Source organism: Lithobates pipiens, unplaced genomic scaffold, assembly GCF_037356315.1.
Source record: "Lithobates pipiens isolate NorthernLeopardFrog02 unplaced genomic scaffold, aLitPip1_a1.2 Scaffold_8, whole genome shotgun sequence".
In the NCBI taxonomy this organism is placed as follows: Eukaryota; Metazoa; Chordata; class Amphibia; order Anura; family Ranidae; genus Lithobates; species Lithobates pipiens.
In genome coordinates, this window is record NW_027507903.1 from 343,377,350 (window position 1) to 343,403,534 (window position 26,185).

General features: G+C 45.2%; 1 protein-coding gene across 1 annotated transcript in view; it reads right to left on the reverse strand.

Moving 5' to 3' along the window:
• Positions 1-24,688, reverse strand: part of LOC143962129 (uncharacterized) — a 350,250-nt gene extending 325,562 nt beyond the window's left edge. Inside the window, exons 1-2 of the mRNA XM_077471455.1 lie at positions 24,671-24,688; positions 23,580-23,919 (exon numbers count right to left, since the gene is read on the reverse strand). Coding sequence (XP_077327581.1) covers positions 23,580-23,919; positions 24,671-24,688 — 358 coding nt within the window. The remainder of the gene's footprint in view (positions 1-23,579; positions 23,920-24,670) is intronic.
• Between the last annotated feature and the right edge of the window lie 1,497 nt (positions 24,689-26,185).

Consider the following 26,185-nt stretch of genomic DNA (forward strand, 5'->3'; position numbering starts at 1 on the left):
AAATGCATAAAGCACTAAAAATGCATAAGTGTGAATCAAACCTTAATGGACCAGACCCCACCCAGGCGAATGGTCTCCTAAGGGCCGGTTCACACTGCGGGCGATGCGAGGCGACACGACTTGCCTCGCTGCAATCTGACAAGTCGCCCCCGTTCTGTACAATGGAACCGTTCTGAGAGGAGCGACTCGAGTCGCTCCGACTCAGAAAAAAGGTTCCTGTACTACTTCTGGGCGACCTCGGGGCGACTTGCATTGACTTCTATACAGAAGTCATTTGCAAATCGCCGCTGAGGTCGCGGTAGGTCGTGGCGAGGCAAGTCGGTGTCGCCTCGCATCGCCCGCAGTGTGAACCGGCCCTAAGGCTGGATTCACACCTATGCAGTTTTAGTGCTTTTTGCATTTTGCAGATTTGCACTACAGTCCATTCAACATGGTTTCCTATGGAATACGTTCTGTAGTGCAAATCTGCAAAATGCAAAAATCATTAAAAATGCGTAAATATGAATTCTGCCTATAAAGGCTTGAAGAAGCTTGTTCTTTTTGTGTTCTTTCTTGCGTTTTTTATTGAGCGCTTTTGAGCTTTTTTGAGCATAAGGGTTTTTTTTCACAAGCCCTCCTAGATAGTATTTTCTTAACCACTGTATAAACAAAACAAAAAGTTGAAACAAATGTTTTTGCGAGTTTTCGCACGTTTTTAACCTTTTTGAGGCCTTTTGAGCTCTTTGGGGCACTAGCTCCTCTTAAAAACGCAAGTTTGGTGGGGATTCTTTTCTGCCTTTTGGAGTTATGTGATGTCCTGTGGCAGGGAACTTGCCTGGTATGTTTGGAGGTATAACAATCATGTATTGGCGCACATTGTATTCCGAACCTCCTCCGTCAAGGTGTGGGTGTATGTGCTACAGTCATATACTGATTAATAATTAGACAACTAACACTAGCATTCATTCAGAGCAAGACAGGCTTGTGATATTGGAATTTATTTATTATTAATAAAATACATTTAACTCTACCCAAAGATTTAGAAACAAAATATAAATTGTACAGCACTTTTAAAAAGTGCAACTTCCTTACTTTACTTCCTTCTCAGTATTTTTCCTTTTTCGTCCATTTGTTGTAACTACCTACGTATGCCACACATGTGACCCCCATACAACCACTTGCCATTTGTATTTTATTCCCCCGATAGCTCTTCAACAACACTATGGGGAGATTTTCTAAAACGTATCCACACAGAATCGAGTGCAGCTGTGCATAGTAACCAATCAGCTTCTAGATTTTAAGACCGATTCACACTGGTCTGACATGCACTCAGACTTTGAGAGCACAAGTCGCATGACATGTCAAAATTAATGGTTCCCTATGAGAGCCTACTTAACTGGTCTGACTTGTATTGGTCCAATTTTGAAAATGCTTCCTGCACTACTTTGGTCTGACTTGGGCACGATTTCAGACCATTGATTTGAATGGAAGTCGGGATTATCATCTTAACTGATCCAAATTGAGGCATGGGACTTGTGCTCTGATGATCTTGAGGGGGAATCCCACTCCAAAATAAAAATAAAAAAATAAAAAAAATATATACATACTCACCTCTGTGCTGCAGCTTGACAGCACTAAGCCAAGAACTGAGCGATCACATGACCACTGACTGATTGCTCAGTTCTCGATCTTCTTGGAGCTGAGAGTGGTGACTGTTGGTCACTGCTATCTGCTCTGCCCCTGAGATGCTCGCTGGAGAACCAGGCTTGAGTGGGGGAAGGCACAGTAGACTTTGGCCCTCAGTCATGCATGGAGAGCCACAGCCAGCTATCAATCAGGCAGCTGAGTGGATCCTGACAATATGGCTGAGATCCTTCCAGACCCTGGAGGGGCTCTGTGACATCAAAAGTAAGTACACTGCTGTGTCCCAGAAGAGAAGTATGGCCAGAAAAGCCTTGGCCATACTTCTCTTTTAATATAACATATACAGTATAACCGGTACACAAGCCCTATTGTAACTGAATGTTGTTAAAAATTACCTTTCCTTACATAGTGGGGGAGATTTACAAAAACTGGTGCACACAGAATCTGGTTCAGCTGTGCATGGTAACCAATCGGCTTCTAACTTCAGTTTGTTCCATTAAAGGGGTTGTAAACTTCTGACACTGACAGGCCCCCTAGCCCCCCATTTTACTCACCTGAGCCCGTTCCCTCGGCGGAGACACGCTCTTCCTCTCTGCCAGTTGTCTCGGTTCTTGATTGTATAGATTGATAGCAGCGCATTGGCTCCCGCTGCTGTCAATCTAATCCAATGATTTGGGCGCCGGGGGACAGGGCCGAGACCTGCATTCTGCACAGATGCAGGACTCAGGAGCACGCACTCAAGGGTGTCCACCTTAGGAGGGCCTTCTCCACCGTGGACACTCGATGTGGGGAGGAGCTACCAGCACTGCCAGGGGACCCCAGAAGTTGAGGATCAGGGCCACTCTGTGCAAAACGAACTGTACAGTGGAGGTAAGTATGACATGTTTGTTATTTTTTTTAAAAAGAGAGTTTACAACCCCTTTAAGCTTTGGCAGTAAGGCTATGTTCACACTGATCCAACATGAAAGTCATACACTTCTGATCTGACAAGGGGCGGACTGAAAACTCATGGGGCCCCCGGGAAATAGGAGATTATGGGGCCCCCAGGCAATCAAAGATTATGGGGCCACACAGTATACACAAACACACAGTATACAATCACACAGTATACACAGACATGTTTGTATTGGCTGAGAAGGTACTGGAGAGGTGGGGCAGCTATAATCTTGGGATTTTTAGACCAAAAGGATGTCAGTAAGGGACATTTAAGAGACAGATGTAAATAAAACACAGATTTTTACATACTGTCCCTGGTTTTACTGAGGCTGGTAACCCTGAAGGGGCCCCCTAGTGGCCCGGGGCCGAATGGTCAGTCCGCCCCTGGATCCAACTTTGCCCTGCAACTTCATATCCGACTTCCATGTGACTTCAATGAACACGATTCGACTTTGATCCGACCATACCATAGCCTTTGAGTCTGGAATGAATCTAGGGGAGGAACACCACACCAAAATGTAATTTAAAAAACAACGTGTTAGGCTCCTCCCCCAAGAAAGTGTCTGGTATGCATTTTGAGGGGAAACCCCACACCAAAAAAAAACAGTGTGGGGTCCCCCCTACAATCCATACCAGACCCTTATCTGACCTTGCAGCCTGGAAGGTCAGGAAAGCGAGCAAGCGCCCCCCCCCCCCCCCCGTACCATACCAGACTACATGCCCTCAACATGGGGGGTGGGTGCTTTGGGGCGGGGGGGGGGCTTTGGCCCCAAACCACACCACGACTGAGAGACAAAGCCTACTGTGCCTGCCCTCACTCTTGCCTGGTGCTCCAGTGAGTGTCCCAGGGGCAGAGCAGATAGCAGTGACCAACAGTCACCACTCTCAGCTCTAAGAAGACCAAGAACTGAGCTGGTCAGTGGTCATGTGATCGCTTCTCAGCTTAGTGTTTTCAGGCTGCAGCATAGAGGAGAGTATATATATATATATATATATATATATATATATATATATATATATATATATATATATATTGTTTTTTAACATACCTCATACATCTCCTTTCATTTTTATTTTACAAGCTATATTTTTTTTTTCATGAAAGTTGAGTAAACACATGCACTTAGCTCACATGGATTACATTCCTTTTAAACTATGCTGTATTCTGTGACTTCGGTACAGGGTAACCAATACCTTGTTATTAGTTGTGGGCTTTCTTCTTTTCTGCATCTCCTGTATTATTGCTAGGAGGGATTGTAATAATTACAGTATTAGTGGGATATACCTAGGCAGACTGAATGAATAATTGAAGTAGAGTGTCTGCTGTGCCTCTGTTCTTTGATTTCAAGGATTGTACATTCTAAGCTTATGTTACTGCCACAGCGTTAATGCACAACCCCACGCTAACCTATGGAAAGACATAGAGTACCCTACTTGAATTCATACTCGCACTGCTCATTATACTTGCACTGCTCATTTATATGACACAGATTAGGTTTTGCAAAAGTAACCCTTATAAAGTAGGTTCTGTTCTGTACTGTATGCACAGTCAACCCATGGCCAAAAAAAGGACTATTTTTATGGATCTGCCAACTATTCCTACATGAGGAATAATTTAATTCCCTTCTTTTGGGAATGTTTAATTAATGTCACACATACAGATATGATTTATTTTAAGGTTTGTGCTTTGCGTTGGATTTGTTGAGGAATTTTTGTTTACTTTTAGCAAAACTCACTATAACCTGTCTAGTTAGGCCCCTTTCACGCTGGGGCGTTTTTCAGGTGCTACAGCGCTAAAAATAGGGCCTGTATAGCCCCTGAAAAAATCTGGCCCCTTTCACTCCAGTGTGAAAGCCAGAGGGCTTTCACACTGGAGCGGTGCTCTAGCAAGACGGTGAAAAAAGTCCTGCTGGCTGCATCTTTGCAGAGGTGAACCGCTCCTACGCGACTATACTGCCGGCAAATCGCCGATGCAGCAGCGCTTTGTGGGCAGTTTTAACCCTTTTTCGGCCGCTAGCAGGGGTTAAAACCGCCCCGCTAGTGGCTACATGCCACCGCTAAAACGCTGCTTTACCGCCGACGCCGCTCTTGCCCCAGTGTGAAAGAGCAGGCCGTGTCTGTGTCCACTCTGCATAAGCCTAGCGGAAACGGATCAGCCATCCACCTGCTCAGAAGGGATCAGCTTTCCACAGATTCCCCACTGAGCAGGCGGACTCCTGGTGGAACTGGACTGATTTGTTACCTTGTTGTCTTATAAATGTACAATTACAGTGTTTTGTTATATCTTTAAAAAAAAAAAATGATGGCAGAAAATCTGAACTTTGCTGTGTCCTATGCAAGCTTTCTTGTGTTATCTCACTTGAGGGAATTTATGAAGGGCGTCATAGTCACACTTTAGCATTCCGTTGAGGTGCAGCACCAAAAGTGTTGGTGCTTGTGCCTGATCATGTACCTGTCATAAACAGGTACATTAATCTTATCTTGTCTGCACTGAGAAAGGAATGTCTATAAACATGTGCATGCTGGAAATTTTCATTTTGTTTCATTTTGGATGCATCTGTTCACTGAAGAATTTTGTTTCATCATATTTGTTACGTTGACCCAATTTGTTTTTGAAATTCTTTTATATTTTATATTTATAACATTTGTTTTATAGATTCATTGGTCCAGATGGATCTGAAAAATGTTGCAGTTTTTCCGGGAAGATTCTATATATTCAAAATATTATCGAACCAGTAAGGATTCGATATTTTGAGATGCTAGTCGAACCCACCAAGAGAAATGGCATGAGCTGACTGGACAATATCGACACATCGCATGTAGGGATGAGCTCGGTGTTCGATCCGAATGCATGTCCGACTCGAACATCGGCCGTTCGTCTGTTCGGCGAATTCAGAACTTTGTGGACCGTTCGCACCAAATTTGTGTGGCACAAACGGCCCACAATGCACTACGCCATCGCAGTGCATTGCTGGCTCATGATTGGCCAAGCATGCACTGTGACCCTGCGTGCTTAGCCAATCACAGCGCCGGCAGCGAGGAGAGCCATAATTGGCCACAGGCAGGAAGCGTGGCGGCCTTGTGTAGTGTGTTGGCGTGCAGGGAAAGAGCTAGATAGGCAGGGACAGTGTGTTCTTTTCTCAGCCATCTGCAGGAGTTAGTGGGTGCTGTGTGCCTCCAGCGCAGTATACACCTGTATCTACCCTTTATTGCTGTTGTTCTCTAATACAGCCATCTGCAGGAGTTAGTGGGTGTTGTGTGCCTCCAGCGCAGTATACACCTGTATCTACCCTTTATTGCTGGTGTTCTCTAATACAGGCATCTGCAGGAGTTAGTGGGTGTTGAGTGCCTCCAGCACAGCACAGTATACACCTGTATCTACCCTTTATTGCTGGTGTTCTCTAATACAGGCATCTGCAGGAGTTAAAGTGGGTGTTGTGTGCCTCCAGCGCAGTATACACCTGAAGATACCCCTTATTGCTGGTGCTGTCTGTTGCATAGCTAGTAACTAGTATGCAACCGTTCTAAATTACGTGGCATGATCACCAATGCCAGGAGTCTGGTGGACAAGATGGGAGAACTAGAACTACTGTTGTACAAGGAGGATTTTGATTTTGTAGGAATTACAGAGACTTGGTTCGACAGCTCTCATGCTTGGCTGGCAACCATTCAAGTGTATTCCCTATATCGCAGGGATAGAGAGGGTAAAAAAGTAGGAGGGGTATGCCTGTATATCAAAAATGATGTACAAGTGAATGTGAGAGATGACATCACTAAGGGAGCAAGGGAGGAGGTGGAATCCTTATGGGTAGAGCTACAAAGGGAGAAAACTAAGGGGAAAGTAATACAGGGAGTATGCTATAGGCCCCCTAACGAGAGGGAGGAGTCAGAGACGGACCTCCTATCACAATTTGGCAAGAATGGGAAGTGTCATTATAATGGGGGATTTTAATTATACAGACATAGACTGGGTAAAAGGAACAATGCATTCATCTAAGGTTTGCCAGTTCCTAAACGTCTTGCAGGACAATTTCACAGGTCAGATGGTAAATGCACCAACTAGAAACAAAGTGTTACTAGACCTAGACCTACTGATTACCAACAATACAGACCTGATCACGGATGTGGAAATACAGGACAATTTAGGAAACAGCGATCACAGATCAATTTGTTTTAGTATAAATCACACAAATAGAAAACATAAGGGGAATACAAAGACACTGAATTTCAAAAGAGCCAACTTCCCTAAACTACGATCCTTGCTAGAAGATTATAATTGGGATAAAATCTTAGGAACAAAGAACACAGAGGAAAAATGGGTATGTTTAAGAGCATATTAATTAAGAACATTAGCCAATGCATCTCAATGGGAAATAAATTTGAAAGAGCTAATAAAAGTCCTGGGTGGCTTAACTCCAACATAAAAATGCATATAAAAGCAAAGGCGAAGGCATTCAAAAAATACAAGGCTGAGGGATCATCATCAGCATTCCAACTTTACCTAGAATGCAACAAGAAATGTCAGGGTGCAATCATATGCATCTGAACGACCACAACATAGATGATATACAATGCAATACTGACATATAATCACACACACATTGGACTTGATGGTCTTTTTTCAACCTCGCCTACTATGTAACTATGTAACGAATGGAATAAAATTTGGATCCATTCATTATCCGAATCCAAAAAATGTATTTATTTGCTTGTGGGCCCGAACTACTATCGCATCATGTGATGTCATGCGAATTGAACAAATATACCAAATGCATTTGTTAATTATCAATATAATTTTGGATTCGTTGACATTCGTTACTATGTCCATTCAGTTATTCGTATACATCAGAATCTCAGAAAATAGAATTTTAGTCCAAAAAATGCATCGAACTGAAACAAAATCAGCATAGTCAACACTGGACACTGTTTCCTTAGTGCACTCACTCCCACTCTCTCCGGGTCACCGTACCGGTCACACTGACAGGTGCAGAGGCAAAGAATTTTGTCCTGGTGGCGGTGGAGTCTGATGGGGAACTGACTAGTTCCCTATCAGGTCCATTTGTCAGAAACCATGAATCTGACTGAGACAGAAATACAGTTAAATCACACTTGTTTAATAATAAAAGTAAATAGAACAAACGTTGTCAAAACATAGCCAAAGTTTGGTAACTGTAATAGATAGTCAGAGACGCCAGAAAGTCAGGAAGCAAGGGATCAGCGTAGTGGAAAATCAAGGAGGATCTGGAGCCAGAAGGAACATCAGCCAAGCAGGTCTTTAACAGATAAGCAGGAGAGAATCTCTGTGATGTTGACCAGGCGAAGGGAGAGATCATCTGGTCTGGATGGCTTAAGTAAGCAGGGCTGACGAGCAGGATATCATCAGCAGGTGTGTCACCGTGGAGAGATAGGAGCTGGCAATTAACCGAAAGCTGAGCGGCCAACTCAGAGAAGGAAGGGCTGAGCCCATCCCTAAAAGTACCCCCTCCTCAACGACTCCAACCCCTCGAAGGACCACCAGGCTTGAGGGGAAAACATCAATGGAAATCACGGAGAACGATGGGGGCATGTACGTCTGAGGATTAGACTCCAGAGCGTTACTTGGACCATACCCTTTCCAATGCACCAGGTACTGTATGCACCCACGGAACCTATGGGAGTCAACAATAGACTGTACTTCATACTCCTCATGGTTCTCAACCTGTACAGGGGCGAGGATGTAGAACCGTGGTGGTAAAGCAGTTGCAGACCAAAGGTTTTAAAAAGGAGACATGGAATACATTTGAGATACTTAGAAGGAAGGTCTAAAGCATAAGCCACTGGGTTAATCCTTTGGAGAATACGGAAAGGCCCAATAAACAGAGGTGCCAACTTCAGAGAGGGAACACGGTGTCAGAGGTTGCGAGATGACAGCCAGACCCTGTCCCAACCTGGTAGGAAGGCGCAAGCAGGCATCTGCAGTCAGCATGGAGTCTGTACCTATCATTGGCATGTCGCAAAGCCTCCTGGACTTGTGCCCAAGTGGAATGAAGACCACGGAGATGTTCCTCTAATGCAGGAATGCTCTGTGGAATAAATGAGTCAGGCAAAATGGAAGGTTAGAAACCATACTTCACCATAAATGGGGACAATCGGGAAGCAGAATTCAAGGCACTGTTGTGATAAAACTCCGCCCAAGGTAAGAGGTCTGACCAGTTGTTATGATGGTCAGAAATATAGCAACAAAGGAGCTGCTCCAAGAACTGGTTGGCTCATTCTGCGGCCCCATTAGACTGTGGGTGATACGCAGAGGAGAAAGCAAGCTAAATTCCCAACTGTGCACAAAAGGCTCGCCAGAACCGGGACACAAACTGACTACCCCTGTCCGAGTCGATCACCTTGGTTAGCCCATGTAAGTGAAAGATCTTCTGAGCAAAAATGAAAGCCAGTTCATTCGATGGGAGCAACTTCTTATACCGCGTACAAACGAACGGAATTGCGACCATGTGTATGCTCCATCGGAATTTGGCTGTCCGAATTTCCGCCAGCCAAAAATTAATAGCATGTTCTCAATTTTCCTGACGGAAAAACTTTCTATCGGAACTTCCGATCGTGTGTATGCAATTATGACACGCCAAAAATCACACATGCTCAGATTCAACTACGAGACGGAAGCTATTGGCTCCTGGCTATTGAACTTCCTTTTTCTAGTCTCGTCATACTTGTTGTACGTCACCACATTCTAAACAATCGGAATTTGGTGTGACCGCGTGTAGGCAAGACAGCTTGAGCGGAACTCCGTCGGGAAAACCATCAGAGCATTTCTGACAAGAATTACTATCGTGTGTACGCGTCATTAGATGGAATACAATAAGATATTTTCGAGAACCGGTCAACCACCATAAGGATAACTGTGTTGCCCTGGTAGTTGGGTAACCACAATGAAATCCATAGACAGATGGGTCCACAGCCTCTCTCAATTGGGTATGGGTTATCAGAGACTCACTTACTTATTTTACCTGCTAAAATAAAATAATTTTGTTGCCTTGCTAAATTTTGCTTTTCCTTTTTGCCATTTGCAATGATTGCATTATATAATGTAGCTACTAGGCAGTGCATCATTATGTTTAATCGTTGCTTGTTTGTTGTACCAGATGGAAAAGGCTATCACATTATTTGGAAAAGTCAAGTAAAATGAAATGCCGGTGACATCACACATGGTGACAGATTACACACAGTGTTAATTAGCATGAGAGTGGTGACAGATTAAACACAGATTACACACAGTGATTTTAGTAAGTATGACAGTCTGAGTAAAGCATTGCGCAGTGTGGGAGTATAGCCTGTGGACACTGCGGTAGGGTGAAGAAGAATATCGGCTGTTGTGGCAGAGGAGCGACCAGGCCAGAGTGGAGTCACCTGGAAGCTTATCACTGGAGGTGCAGCAGGGACTATTTAATTAATTTATAAAACTGTCATGGAGGCTACTTGTGGCCTCGTTGCTTAATCAGGTGGGGTGGCTACATCAAGAGAAAGGATTTCCATCAGGGAAAGTGACTACATCAGGGCAAAGAGGCTACATCGGGGGAGAGCTGCTCCATCAGGGAAAATGGCTACATTAGGGGAAAGAAGCTACATCAGGCAGAGTGGCTACATCAGGAGAAAGAGGTTTCATCAGGTAGAGTGCCTACATCAGGGGAAAGAGGCTGCATCAGTGGAGAGCTGCTCCATCATTAGAGTGTAGAGTGCCTACATTAGGGGAAAAAGGCTACATCAGGCAGAGTGGCTACATCAGGGGAAAGAGATTTCCTCAGGGAGAGTGCCTACATCAGAGGAAGGAGGCTGCATCAGGGAGGGAGCGTGGCTACATCAGGGGAAAGAGGCTGCATTAGGAAGAGTGGCTACATCAGGGTAGAGCTAATCCAGCAGGGAGTATGGCTACATCAGGAGAATGAGGCTGCATCAGGGAGTGTGGCTACATCAGGGGAAAGAGGCTGCATTACAGAGAGTGTTGATACGTCAGGGGAAAGAGCTGCATCAGGGAGAGTGGCTACATCAGGGGAAAGAGGCTGCATCAGGGAGAGCGGCTACATCAGGGGAAAGAGGCTGCATTAGGGAGAGTGGCTACCTCAGGGGAAAGAGGCTGCATCAGGGAGAGTGGCTACGTCAGGGGAAAGAGGCTGCATCAGGGAGAGTGGCTACGTCAGGGGAAAGAGGCTGCATCAGGGAGAGTGGCTACATCAGGGGAAAGAGGCTTCATCAGGGGAAAGAGGCTGCATCAGGGAGAGTGTCTATGTTAGGGAAAGAGGCTGCATCAGGGAGAGTGGCTACATCAGGGGAAAGAGGCTTCACCAGGGAGAGTGCCTACATCAGGGGAAAGAGGCTGCATCGGTAGAGTGTCTACGTCTGGGGAAAGAGGCTTCATCAGGGAGAGTGCCTACATCGGGGGAAAAAACAGGGGCAGCGGACCCAGGATGATCCTTTGAGAGAAGATACAAAGTTCCTTTCCAGATCTTAATAAAAGTCTCTGGTTGAACAGTAATAGTTCGGTGGAACGGGTAAATATTACTGTGAATACTAAGACAAGTTATGATAAATTATACATTTTTTGATAAAAAAATTATTTTATTGAAAAGAGGATTTTTATATACAGCTTACCTGTAAAATCCTTTTCTTTAGAGTACATCACGGGACACAGGAGCTTCATTACATAGTGGGTTATATAGGCACCTCTGGTGATTGGACACTGGTTAACCCCCAGTTAAGGAGAATTCTTCCCCTATATAACCCCTCCCATATGGGAGGCACCTCAGTTTTGTAGCAAAGCAATAGGAAACCACGTAAAACCCAAAGAGGGGCGGGAGCCCTGTGTCCCATGATGTACTCTCAAGAAAAGGATTTTACAGGTAAGCTGTATATAAAAATCCTATTTTCTTGATCATACATCACGGGACACAGGAGCTTCATTACATAGTGGGATGTCCCATAGCAATGCTCAGATTGAGGGGAGGGAGACACAGATCATTATAATAGACCGCCATGGACCGGAGGACCTAAACTGCAGCCTGCAGTACACTGCGCCCAAAGGCAATATCCTCTTGCCCTCTGACATCCACATGATAGAATCTGGTGAATGTGTGGACTGATGACCAAGTTGCAGCCTTACAGATCTGAGCCAGGGAGGCCTGGTGATGCACTGCCCAAGAAGCACTTACAGCCCTAGTTGAGTGCGTTTTCACTTGAAAAGGAGGGATCTTCCCTCTAACACTATAGGCCTGAGAAATAATCTGTCTAATCCACCTCGAGAGAGTGGATTTTGATGCCGCCTGGCCCTTCCTAGGGCCTTCCGGCAAAATAAATAAGCAATCAGTTTTCCTTATCTGAGCAGTTGCCTGAAGATAAATACTGATTGCTCTTACCACATCCAAAGTGTGCAAAGATTCCTCTTCTGCGGACTGTGGGTCCGGAAAAAAGGATGGTAGGATTACATCTTGATTCAAATGGAATCCTGAAACCACCTTAGGCAGAAAGGACCTGTTGGCACGCATTACCACCCGGTCCTTATGAATAATTAGATACGGCTCTTTGCTGGAGAGAGCTGCTAGTTCTGACACTCTTCTAGCTGTGGATATGGCTACCAAGAAAACCAATTTTTTAGTCAAAAGAACTAACGAAGCCAGATGCAAAGGTTCAAAAGGTTGCCCCTGCAAAGCCGAGAAATCTTGCGTGTCCCTGGGGATAGACGCATAGGAAGATCCAAGGACTGGGGCTTCCTGTTCCAAGCCGCAAGAATGCACCTTTGCAGAGGCCTTGAGTGGAACTGGGCAAATGGAATGGCCTCAAAGAAGGCAACCATTTTCCCTAACAGTCTCATGCACAACCGAATGGGGGAAGATCTTCTGCCCAGAATTAGGCGCACCAGATCCCCAATGGTCAAGGCTTTTGGCCTTGGTAGAAACACCTTGCCCTGAGCGGTGTCGATAACCATACCCAGGTATTCCAACCTGGTAGCAGGCCGTAGGGACGACTTTTCTAGGTTTATAATCCAACCTAGGCGTTCCAGGTGTTCTAGCGTTCTTGTAACGCCGTGGTTCAGGAGCGCTACTGTTTTCTCTATGAGAAGCAAATCGTCTAGATAAGCCAAGACGGCTATACCCTGAGCTCTTAGGTTTGCCAAGAGAGGGTCCAGAATCTTTGTGAAGACTCAAGGGGCCGTAGCGAGTCCGAACGGCAAGGCCACAAATTGAAAATGGCGCCACTCTACCGCGAACCTTAGATACTTTTGGTGTGCGGGAAAGATTGGCACATGGAGATATGCATCCTTGATGTCTATTGATGCCATAAACTCTCCCCCCTGCAGGGAGGAGACAACAATGCGAATTGACTGCATTCGGAAGGACCGGATGCGTAAAAACCGGTCCTTCAGATCCAGGATAGGTCTGACACTTCCATTTGGCTTTGGAACGGTGAAGAGATTCGAGTAAAAGCCTGAACCCTGTTCTTTTTTGGGTCCACTTCTACTATCACCCCCTGGGATAGTAAGTGATCTAAGGCCAGAAATAGCGGTCTTTGCTTTACTGGGTCCCTGGGGATCCTTGACCTTAGAAAGCGAGAAGGTGGAATCTCCTGAAACTCCAGCTTGTAGCCCAGAGATACCAAAGAGACCACCTACTTGTCCCGGATCTCTTCCCGCCAGGCTCCCGCAAACTGCAGGAGCCTTCCCCCCACTCGGCCGAGCGGGGGTGCCCCTTCACAAGGAAGCTTTTGGGCTCTGCGTGGCAGGCTTTCGCCCCCAGGATTTCTTCTGCCCCTGGGCCCGGCCTTGAGCCTTTCCTGTAGAGGAGGGTTGAGAAGGTGGTCGCCACTGCTTAGAGCTTGATGCTCCGGGAGAGAGGGAACGCCTAAAAGATGGGCGTTTGCTCCTTCTGACTGGCAGGAGAGTAGATTTACCCCCTGACATTTTTTGGACGAATTTATCTAATTCTTCTCCAAACAAACGTTCCCCTTTAAACGGGAACCCAATCAAATGCTTCTTGCATGATAGCTCAGCTGCCCAATTCTTTAGCCATAGGGCCCTTCGCATGTGTACTAACAGGAGAGACAAACGAGACGCTTGTTGGACAGAATCCAAAATCGCATCAATCATGAAACACAGAATTTGAGGTATTTCTGCATAAATCTCCACTTCCTCACTGGGAAGGAGGCCAAGCATCTGCTTAACCTGTTCCTTGAGGAACTGACACAACCCCACAACTGCGACTGTAGGTTGCACTACAGCGCCAGTCATGGAAAAGGAGATTTTTAATAATGTTTCCAGCTTCTTATCAGTTGGATCTTTAAATACCTGAGCGTTATCCAAAGGACAGGTCAGGTTTCTATTCACACAAGAAACAGCCGCATCGACAGATGGGACCCCCCATTTCTTGGTGAAACTTTCCTCCAGAGGATAAAGCATAGAAAACCTTTTAGGAGGAGCAAACAGTTTATCGGGATGTCCCCATTCCTCATACAACAATTCATCCATTAAGGGATGAATTGGAAAGGAAAAGGCAGTCTGTGGGATTTTCCTGACTCCCAGGGAAGAAACAGAGGATGAAGCGACCTCAGCAGCAGGCATTCTGAATGTGGTATGCACCAATTCAGTATAATATTGCACCTGTTTTCTGAGCGCCTGGGAGGAGGGGACTTTCTCCTCTTCCTCTGATTCATCCGACTGCTCAAGATCCCTGTCCCAAGATAGGGATCTCTCCTCATTGTCAGAAGTGTCATCTGAAAGAGGAATCTCAGCAGAGGGAGGGGATCTACCCCTTTTCCTGCTATCCTTCAGGGAAGCTGAAATAAAATTCATGATTCTCCCTTCAAAACCCTCCAATGTAGCCCTAAGGGAGTCCTCAGTGACGTATACCGGGGCTGAAACACTAGGAGAGGCTTCAAATCTGACAGGGGCACTGACTCATCTTGTGAGGCTGGCTCCAGTCTTGCAGGGGGGATGGTAACTTACAGGCATTTTTAGAACCCCTGGACCTAGGCGGTGATTTACCAGTGCCTTTGTTACTTCCCCCTGAGACCCTCTTACGAGGAGACATAGTCCTAAGCTACAAAGAAGAGGTACTAGTACAAAGTGCAATCACTGTTGTGCTTAAAGTCTCACAATAATATATATATGCTTGAACTGCACAACCTGATGCTGAGTAGGTGTCCAAGGTTTGCCTGGATCCAATCCCTTGGGATGCTTACTGCCCACAGATCCTGTGTCTCCACTTACAGCCCCCTGACGCTCTGGGCTTTTAAAACTGGCGCCTGGCGCCTGCGCAGTACAGCGATGTGCACACCGACGTGCACGGCTCGCAACCACACTTCCCCCTCCTCCATTAGCCTGGGAGCACGCTCGGTGCGCGTGCATGAGGACCGCCGGTATCCAGGGGGGGAAGGGAATTGCTATCGGAGCTGCGTGGGACCCCCCGACTACGTGGGACCCTGTATTACCTTATTGTGGCAGGGATTGCAGTGGAGACGTGAGACATCTGGAGAACCAGGCTTCACAGAGCGTGTGTACTGAAAGGCATGTAAGTATGCATCAGGCTGCTCTTACTCCCTCTAGTGGTGGAAACTAGGTAAGACATACTACTACTCAATGAAGAAATCCATAATATAATTTATACAGGATTACCTTCCCTTACCTGTCCTCGCCGCAGGAATTGCTGAAAACAGACAGATTCCAGCCTTCACCCATCACGGCGGGCAGAGTTGTGCCAACCTTCAGGTTTTTTTGGGGTTCCTTCTCAGAGGAACCCCCTACCTGGACCTTGTAAAAGACTTTGCCAGAAACTTTCGTGCCACTATGTAAATAGTACACCAAGTCTGGTTTTCCCAGAGCCCAGTCTTCCAATAGGAGAGGACTTACAGGCGAAACCTTGTTTCTTCGGCTGATGAGGCCCGGGTACCATACCATCTTGGGAGTCAAAATATCGGCCCGAGGTGTGGATCCGGTTTGTTGTAGCCCTTAGGCCCCCGCAGGGACCTGCACAGAGCTCTCTTCATAGCACATGTTTTACGTGACCAACCACCATAGACACTGGCGAAAAAACTGAGGTGCCTCCCATATGGGAGGGGTTATATAGGGGAGGAATTCTCCTTAATTGGGGGTTAACCAGTGTCCAATCACCAGAGGTGCCTATATAACCCACTATGTAATGAAGCTCCTGTGTCCCGTGATGTATGATCAAGATATTCTTTTTTCCTTTGATCGTTTGCAGAATACATAATTAAATCACCCCTTTTGCTTTGGCTCTGTCCCCCCCCCCCCTGAAGAAGACCCTGACTCTCTGAAGGTCGAAATGCATCAGGGTAGCAGGGGTTTTTGCTGTATTTGTAAATTGTTCTTGCAACTACTTTTGTATTAAGTGATGCATGTATCTTTTATCCATTGATATGCTGTAACAACATGTACCAGAGTCCGTATTTTAAATCTATGATGGCGATTATGCCTTTTGAACAAACAAAATAAACATACTTTTACATATTAATTTCTGCTTCTTGTCGCTGTCTGAAAACCCCAAGGGGAATTCATCTTTTTATTCTCTTTAGAACATCGGGGGAAAGAAGCTACATTGGGGAGAGTGACTACATCAGAGGAAAGAGGCTTCATCAGGGGGAGTGGCTTTATCAGAGGAAAGCTGATACATCAGGGAAAGTGGGGGAGAACTACTCCATCAGGGAAGGGGAGACTTGCTCCACCAAGGGGGGAGTTGCTTTACTGTAGGAGAGCTGCTCCATGGGGGTGCGTGGCTACATCAGTGGGAAGTGGTCAGCAGGGAACTGCAACATCATGGGAGAGCTATTCTGTTAGGGGACAGCTGCTACCAAAAGTGTGTTACCTGTCTGGCCATGTAGTTTTGCACATGTGTATAAGTCCTTTGACAGGTAAAACAGTTAAATAAAATAATGTATCCACGCTTAGGCCAAAGGGGAAATAAGGTGTGCAGCATACCATGCTAGATCCACAATAGGGGACTAGAATGATAATAGTGCAAGTATGAGGGTAAATGGAGCTACCTATATAATGTAAGGCAACAGACCCTGTTCACTATTTATATCAAGTTCATATTTATTTGGCAACCTAGTGAGGTTTGCACCACTGGCATATGCACATTGGCAATTTATTAGGATTTCACAATTGGTATATGCACTTTTATTAGTCACTATAGAGGAACATAGCACCTAACAAGTGAACAGGGTCTGTCACCTTTCATTATATAAGCAGCACCATTTACCCTTATACTTGCACTATTAGGTAAAACAGTTAAGATACATTGGGGGAATGCATCAAAACTGGAGCAGACAGAATCCGGAGCACAAATCAGCTTTGGTTCACATATATGCGTTGCAGGAAACGCAGTACATCCTGTGAATTTCCCGCACCACATTGGAATTGCGTTCACACCCACGCAATCCGGTGTGGCAAAAAAAGAGTCTTGCACCATTTTGGTGTAGATGCAGTGCGGTTTGAGCCATACTATATAAATGTGTGAATCCCATGTGATGGGCCGCATCATGGCAGTGTGGGCCTAGGCTTAGTGTCTGTCTTCAACTTATTTAACTGAGATCTGAAATTGAAAGTTTGTTGCCATGCATTAACTGCTTATTTTGTGTAGGGGAAGAGGAGAAACACTTTACTTACCTGATTCTCTGCTCCTCCAAGAGACAGCGCTCTCCCATGCTCTATGGACTGTCTCTTGGACATGGATATGGACCCTGAATTAGTCTTGATGACTTCAGGGCCTTATACTACTGAAGCATGGGGAAAAAGACACTGCGGTGACTGGTCTAATGCCCTGTACACATGGTTGGACTTTCCGACAGAAAATGTGCGATCGGAAAGTGTTGTCGGAAATTCCGACACGCAAAGTTTGAGAACTGGATCTTACATTTTCTGACAACAAAATCAGATTGTTTAAATTCCGATCGTGTGTATACAATTCCAATGCACAAAGTGCCACGCATGCTCAGAATAAATTATGAGACAAAAGCTATTGGCTACTGGCCTCTTTATAGTCCCTTCGTACGTGGTTTACGTCACCTCGTTCTGATTTCAGATTTTCCGTCAACTTTGTACGACCGTGTGTATGCAAGACAAGTTTTGGCCAAAATCCGTCGGAAAAAATCAGACTTATTTTGTGTGTGTACAGGGCATAACAGTAAGGAAATGTGGAGGATAAGGTAAGTCCATCTTCTTTTCTGTGTCTCCTAAACCTAAACAAGCAAATAATGCTTGTAGTGCTGAACACTGCCTCAGCGGCATAATTGTAAGGTCTCCCACAGTTGGGCTTTAAGAAAGGTGAAGAAAGGTGAAAATAGTAGTCTCACAATAGATTGTTAATGATAAATGATCTAATGCCGCATACACACGATCGGAATTCTCAACGGAAAAAGCTCTAATGGTTTTTCCGTCGGAATTCCGACAGAATTCCGCTCAAACTGTCTTGCCTGCACACGGTCACACCAAATTCCGACCTCCAAGAATGCGGTTATGTACACCACATATGACGGGACTATAAAAGGGAAGTTCAGCACCATGCAAGGCACCTTTTGGGCTACTTCTGCTGATCTTGTGTTTATTGCGTGTTAGTAGAAGTTTGGTTAGAGACGATTTGCTCTTTTCAGACTTGTGCTTCAGATTGTTCCTGCTCTTCAGTTTGTGCTTGTCGGTGCATATCTGCTTATCAGTGCGTGTAGTCAGTTCGCATTTGTTTGTCATTGCGTGCTATTTTATATAGTACTCTTTGATTTTCAGTGCTTATTGTCCGCTCGTTGCTAATTTGCAGTTACTTTTTTCAGGCCTTGCTGTTTATCAGTGCTTTCTGTTAGTCTGTTCTGACCAGCCAACCGTTTTGAAGCCATGTTGTATGTATGTACTTGTCGTAGAGTTCATGCTGTGTGGGGGCTTGGTGTTCTTACTTTGACACAAGCCCAGTCCATGAACAGGGCGAGGAGGAGTTCATGGACCAAGAATTGGTTGTTCCAGTGTGACCAATTGTCTCATATGCCTTTGCTGCGTGAGATCCGGGAGAATAACCCTGATGATTTCAGGAATTTTCTCAAGATGACGGACCCAGTTTTTCACCATCTGTTGGCTTTGCTTACTCCTTATATCAGCAGGCAGGATACCTGCATGCGGCAAGCCATCACTCCGGAGCAGAGGCTAGTTGCCACGTTTCAGTACTTGGCGACAGGAAGAAGCCTGCAGGACCTCAAGTTCTCCACCGGCATCTCCCCCCAGGCTCTGGGGATCATTATTCCAGAGACCTGTTCTGCCATCATCCAGGTCCTGTAGAAGGACTATATTAGGGTAAGTTTTCTCCTTTAACATTACATTCTATGTATTTAATGTTTGCTAATGTATTGTATTTATTTCATCATTCTATAATTAACATAATTGTAATTTTGTGAATTGTGAATTTCCTCTTTGTCCTCATGCATGTTGGATTTTTTAATGCTCCTTTTTTGTCCTTCATGCATATTTGCCTTCACTACCCTGCCCAGCATGCTCTCCTGGGCCCATATACTCCTAGTCTAGTCACTTAACAATGTATTTTGTCAGCTCCATTGTAGTGCTTTACCCAAAAATGTGTACAAATGTTATTGTTATCCTTAAATTCATGCAGAATGCCAGAGGCTTTTTTGGGGGGCCCAAAATCATTTGGAACCCTCCCTCCCCCCAACCGCAAAGTCAGCTGATACCAATTCCTCTATCTGCTGACTTTGCCAAACCCATACACACTATACCTACCTCTTTTGTGGTCAGATTTATGGATGAATTCACCAAAGCATGTAGTGCAAGGGCCTGCCTCAATACTTTCAAATGCTACGGTTTAAATTTTTCTTCTCCTATTATATTGATAGGTAATTGCAGAATCTAAAAATGTGCTTCCATTTATTTTTATTGTTTTATGCCACTTCTTATTACCTGTCCAGTGGGCTGCCAATATTGTAATTAAGGAGGGGCTGGCCAAAGTAACACACATTACTTTGTTACTCCATTACTTAGTGGAGAGGGTTACCTGTCCAAAACATACCTCCTCCCCTAAAATTTTTCCAAGGGGCCATCAGAGGGGGTGAGGAATCTGATAAGTGGACCTTATATTTTAGCCTTTAAATACTCTTTACAAGAAATGTTATAGCGATGTTGGCCAACAATGTTTGTGTATAATCTGCTTGCAATGTTTCTGTGCAAAATTACTAATTCGATTTTTCTTGTTTACTCCACAGTTTCCTTCAACGCCACAGGAATGGCAGACTGTGGCCTCCCAGTTTGCCCAGCGGTGGGATTTTCCTAACTGCGGAGAGGCAATCGATGGGAAGCACGTCCACATCATCCCACCACCCCATTCGGGTCATACTATTTTAACTATAAGGGATTTCATAGTATCATGTTGATGGCGGTGGTGTCGGCGACATATGAGTTTCTGTATGTGGACGTGGGGAGGAATGGCCGGATGTCGGATGGAGGAGTATTTGCCTGGACCTAGTTCTACCGACGTCTCAAAAGTGGTGGCTTGGGATTGCCATCCCCGGAGGAGAATGCTGAAGAACTGCCATTTGTTTTTGTCGCAGGCTTTTGGTCTGGGTAACCATGTCATGAGGCCATTACCCCAGAGGACTCTCACCCCGGGGAAGAGGGTTTTTTTAATAGTTGTTGAGAATGCGTTTGGGATCATGGCCAGCCGGTTCCACCTGTTTCAAACGGCCATAAATATAGTGGAATACAAATTAATACCATTGAGTTATCTTGTTGCATCCTGCACAACTTTTTGTACCAAATAACCCAAATTATGTGGTCTCGGTTGGGCCTGAGGGTGGATTTCAGGAATCAATGACGGCCCTGGAAGCGGCCTGTCCTGGCTTGCCCCCCCCCCCCCAAAGCGCCCGTGAAGTGTATTTTTCGGGGAGGGGGGCCATTGCTTTGCCAGCACATTTTGAATACATTTTATATTTAATCTGCTAAAATCTTGATTTAGATTTACTGCTTGTGTTTCTTTTTGCTGTCTCCTAGTGCACTTGTAGTGCCAAGCGGTTTTTATATTATTAAATAACACCCATTGCCACTGTAAACACCGATTTCAACACAAAAACTGGGATTAATCATTGAAGAAGCCACACATTGTTGAGTATAAATCCTTTTACTCCGTACACATTCACATGTGCGTTGTAAAACCTTTTTTTTTTTAAAGTTACAAATTTTGATTTATCTACATTTGTTTTTTTTAGGTTACATAAACAGCCACGTTTGAGAACAGAACATACACAACTCTGGAGCTTAAAAAGTTCATCATTGAAAAACTTAAGGCAATATCACACATTCTATTGTCCAAAATGTGTGGATCTTGCCTTCAACAGATGGGGTGATGTCACCACTGTAAAAGCCTAATTTTGAAGATGCACACAAATTGGGAGTCAAACTGGGGATTTACATCCTGATCCCATGCCTAATGTCAACATGTGCTATCTCCCATCATAGGGGATCAATGGATGTGTTTTGGGGGTGCAACACCTTCCTCTCACCTACTTGAGTTTTGAGGAAGGGGTTGCACGCACAAAACACGTACATTGATATCCCCTGATGGCAGATAGCACATGTTGACATGCTGTGTGCATCTTCAAAATTAGGCTTTATAAAATGTTAACAAAATGTCAAAAATAGTTCAAAAAATTGTGCCAGTTTTTTGGGAAATTATATTCTTCCGAGGACATCAACCATGTTCTTACGTTTTTGTTCAATCTCCAGAGTTTTTTGTTTTATAAAGTCTAAATCCTGACTACACCACATGATGTCCTGGATTAGCCTTTAGGAACTGTCACTGGGGAAATGAAGAGATTGTTCTCCCACAACCTGCACATCACCTAAAAACAAAAACAAAAAAAAAAACATGTATTATAAATATGCAGGCATACATCTCTTATTACCTGAAGCTGGGGTGTCAGACACTCACCTGTTGTGGTCTCAATCTCGACCACCTCTCCATCCTAAGATTGTGACCTCTGTTCCCCTTCTTCAGGAGGTGGGGGACCCCTGGTGTCCTCATATTTCCCGATTCTTTGCTCCCCTATGAGAATGAAACAAAAGGTATACTTAGCACACAGATATTTGAGGCAACAAATATGAATGAGAAACATTGCTTGGAAGTGCGGGACAATTGTCTGTTTGGGCAGAATTCCAAGCTGAAGACATGATTTATTCCCTTACTAAAGCTGGAATACTTACCTTTTGTGGACACGTTTGCCACATAGCACCTAACAAGTGTCCTCTCCATACATTACACTGAATCTAGTTTGCTATTCCTTCTAGGTTCAAACACAATGTCCTAAACCTCTTTGAAATTAAAAATTTGCATGCCCTAATGTATTTAATCATGTATCTGGGAAAACATTGTATTTATTTGGAAAACAAACGATGTTTACTACGACCGATTACTGTGCGTATGAACATGAAAGTAGCCATTTTAAAATGTACATCACTATAAAGAAAAACATATGGCGCAGCATGCAATAATAATAATTATAGGAACACACGACAAATACTTACTTTTTGATTCTTCTGTATTGATCCTGCTCCCTTAATTTGAGGTCCAACCAGCGTTTCCTCATTTGATCCTTGGATCGTCGTACCCCAAAATTCCTGTGCAGACTCTTCACAACTTTATTCATGATCTTGGCCTTTCTCATATTTGGGTTTGGGTACGGACCATAATTCCCGTCATAGTCGTTCCTCCTCAAGATGTCGACCATCTCCAACATCTCTACAAAGGACATATTTGTGGCTTTAAATCTCCTCCTGGATCGTGACGTTTCTGGCTCTGGGATTTCCTCCTCCTCGTTACTGCTATTACATGCTGTGTATCCATCATGTTCCTCTCCCACTGCAATGAAAGAGACGGGGCGGGAATATTCTAGAAAGAACGTCAGGGGCGGGCGACGCAGGCCGGCGACGAGTTTCACGCATGCGCAGTGTATACAAAGCTTAACAGGCGTGTGTCGTAACTACGTTCTGTGTGCAGAGGAAGGAGGAACAGAAGCAACAAACGTTATAACGAAGGTAAGATTTTAACTTTGGTGACATGAGAGGCCTATACTGAATATAGATTGACACCTATATGGGGTTAAGATTATTCTGAGATGAGTGTTTTTGTCTTTTGTTTGGTCTTGCAGAGAAAATGTATCCATTTAAAGACCAAGAATTCCTTGATAAATATGGTGATATGAAATTTATGGGAGGTGAAAAACCCCTTATATCACAATAAAGCAGCTAGGAAGGCATCGCTGGAGAAACTGCTTGAATTTGTAAAGACTAGGATCCCCAATGCAGACATCAGGTCTCTGGAAACTAAAATTGGTAGCTTGAGAAGCACCTATAGGAAGGAGTATATGAAGGTCCAGAGGTCCCTGAGGTCAGGAGCTGCAGCAGATAAGTTGTATGTACACATTCTGTGGTACTACAACAGGATGCGTTTTCTTGATGACCAGATTGAGGCCAGGGAATTGCTTTCGACTCTTCCGGCACCCCTTCCCTCCACCCTTCCATCCATTGCCTTCGTTCAACCCCCGATGAAGCTTCCGAGGACCAACCTGGGCCTTCCATCCAGGAAGAAATTGAGGAGCCCAGTTGGAGCCAGGAATAGTATTTTTATACATATTTTTTATGTGAAAATGATTGTTGGTAACTAAATGTTATTACCGTATATACTCGAGTATAGGCCGACCCGAATATAAGCCGAGGCCCCCAATTTACCCCCAAAAAAACTGGCAAACTTATTGACTCGTGTATAAGCCGAGGGTAAGACATGCCTGTCCATCCCTGTGTGTGTGTCCGTCCATCCCTGTGTGTCCGTCCATCCCTGTGTGTCCGTCCATCCCTGTGTGTCCGTCCATCCCTGTGTGTGTGTGTCTCCATCCATCCATCCATCCCTGTGTGTGTGTGTGTATCCGTGTGTGTGTGTGTGTGTGTGTGTGTGTGTGTGTGTGTGTGTGTGTGTGTGTGTCCAGCCTACCTGTGTCCTGAGCCTTTGTCCCGAGCCTCCGTCCCGTGCCGAGCCTCCTTGCCTCCGTGCCTCGCCGCCGTGCCTCGCCGCCGTGCCTCGCCGCCGTGCCTTGCCTCCGGTCCCGTCCCGTCCCGTCCCGTGCCGTGCCGTCCTGTGCCTTGCCTCCGTCCCGTGCCCTCTTCGTTCGTCGGCGGCCATTGTAAAATTCAAAAGCTGCGCCGCCGCCTTCGCCTGTGATAGGCGGAACACTGAATTTCCCAGCAGCCTGTGTTCCGCCTATCACAGACGTCGTATCATCCTCGTCCGTAGTACGAGGATGATACGAAGTCCGTGATAGGCGGAACACAGGCTGCTGGGAAATTCAGTGTTCCGCCTATCACAGGCGAAGGGGGAGCCGGAGGCGCGGCTTTTGAATCAGAATGGCCGCTGTCTGTCTGCTCGACACGCTGATCGAGCGGGCAGACAGCGATGACTCGAGTATAAGCCGAGGGGGGCACTTTCAGCCTCAAAAAAGAGGCTGAAAATCTCGGCTTATACTCGAGTATATACGGTATTGATAAGAAATGAATAATATAACAAAAAGTGTTTGACATATCAATAGACAGTTGGGGCCAAAATGATTGGGACAAGAATGAAAAATGCTGGGCTCAGAATGATAGTCTTTTATATTTATTAACATTCAATTTGCAACAGTCATGAGCTGAAAATTGTCTGTGATTGATGAACAAAAAACTAAAACTATGTCCCTTTTTCATACACAGGATGACCTCAGCCTAGGCTCTAGCAAGTGGCACACAGGAGGAGGTGGAGGAAAGTGTCAGCCAGGAGGTGGCGGGGCCCAGTAACACCCAGTAACGCCTCCCTTCGGCCTTCCACCCAAAAGGCCCAGGAAGGGGAATAAAATGGAGGAGGCAGCACTGGCCCTCATCAAGGAGGCTCATGACGCCCTGAAATCCCCCCTCAATAATGTAGAGGCCTATGGCATCTACATAGCCTCCAATTTACAGCATATGGAGGAGGGCAAATGCGGCAAATGTGAGAAATTAATTTTTACAACCATCCACAATGGGTGGAGTGGTGAACTAATTGATGAGGACCACCTGTGTGCGCTCCACCATCCTCCTCCTCCTGCCACAAGTCCACCTCCAGAGCCACAGCCTCCAGGGAAGGCTGCGAGGAAGGGTGGAGGGAAGGCTGTACAGAAGAGTCGAAAATGATTGCCTGGCTTCAGTTTGGTCTGACGGAACATGCAGCTTGTTGTAGTACCACAGCTTGGGTACATATATGTAATCTGCTGCTGTTCCTGTTCTCTGGGATTCTTGGACCAGATTGACCTCCTTTCTATATGGACTTCTCAAGCTACCAAGTTTTGGAGACACAAAGTTAATGTGTGCCTTGGGGGCCAAAGGCTTCGCAAATTCCAGCAGTTTCTCCAGCGTTGCCTTCATCTTTATTTTGTTATTATGAAGGAAAATAAATTGTGATTTTTGTTTCAGAAAATACTTGCATATGTATTTTTCTTCAAACAGCAAATAGGCAGGTAAAATACAAAAATTTCAAAAATAAAATGTCAAAATTAACAAGGGACACCAACACCAACACCAAACAGGCTTACAAATACAAGATAATAATGGTGTTGTGGAAATGTGACATAAAAAAATAAAAAGGAGAGCAAGAGAAAATAATAAAATAATCAAAAAATGTTGATTAAAAAAAAAGGACTTAAAAAATATATATATATATATCTATATTGTGGCAGCAGGCAGGTGAAGTCACCTGGTTGTATCCAGGATGGTAAATATGTGTGTCCTAGATTCAGGCTTTATGCAGACTTTTACAATTAGAGGGGAAGAGTTAATGAGCCCAGCTGAAGCAAGTGGGCTCATTAAGGCCTCTACAAAAAACCCCAGCATGCATAGGGAGATGCCCCATCCTGGAACCAGTTTTGTGTGTATAGACTGGGGAGTCTGAGATCTGTTCTGTTCTGTGCGGTGAGTTAACGCCTGTGTGGCAAACCCCTACAATAGGGACAGGGACTGGGGCAGCACAAGGCTGTACGTGTGTAGTTAGAGGTCAAGCTGACCAGGATTTATTTTCTTGTTTTATTTTGTTTGGCTGTTATATGTATCACCAGGGGCGTAACTAGAAATCACAGGGCCCCATAGCAAAATGTTGTATGGGGCCCCCCCTTCAAACAGCCCCCCCCCCACAAAAAAATGGCGGGGCTTAAATTAAATAGTGGGCGTGGTTTAAAATGCGTGGCTCAAAGGGGGTGTGGTTCGAGTCTGAGATGAAGGAGGAAAGAAGGAAGGAAGCAAAGAAAAGGGATGGAGGGACAACAGGCCCAGATCCTACACCACAATAGCAATATACATATTCCAGAACGTTTAACAATCAACAGATAAAGATACTCCAAACAGCTGGTGTTAGCGCTTCAATAATCCTCACCTGTACCCAATGTGGCCTGCCTGTTCCCAATGCAGCGTGGCCTGCCCATGCCCAATACTGCCTCACCTGTGCCCACTTGTGCCCAATGCAGCCTGTCCAGTGCCCAGTACAGCCTTACCTATGCCCAATGCAGTGTGGCCTGTGCCCAAAGCACCCTCCCCTGTGCC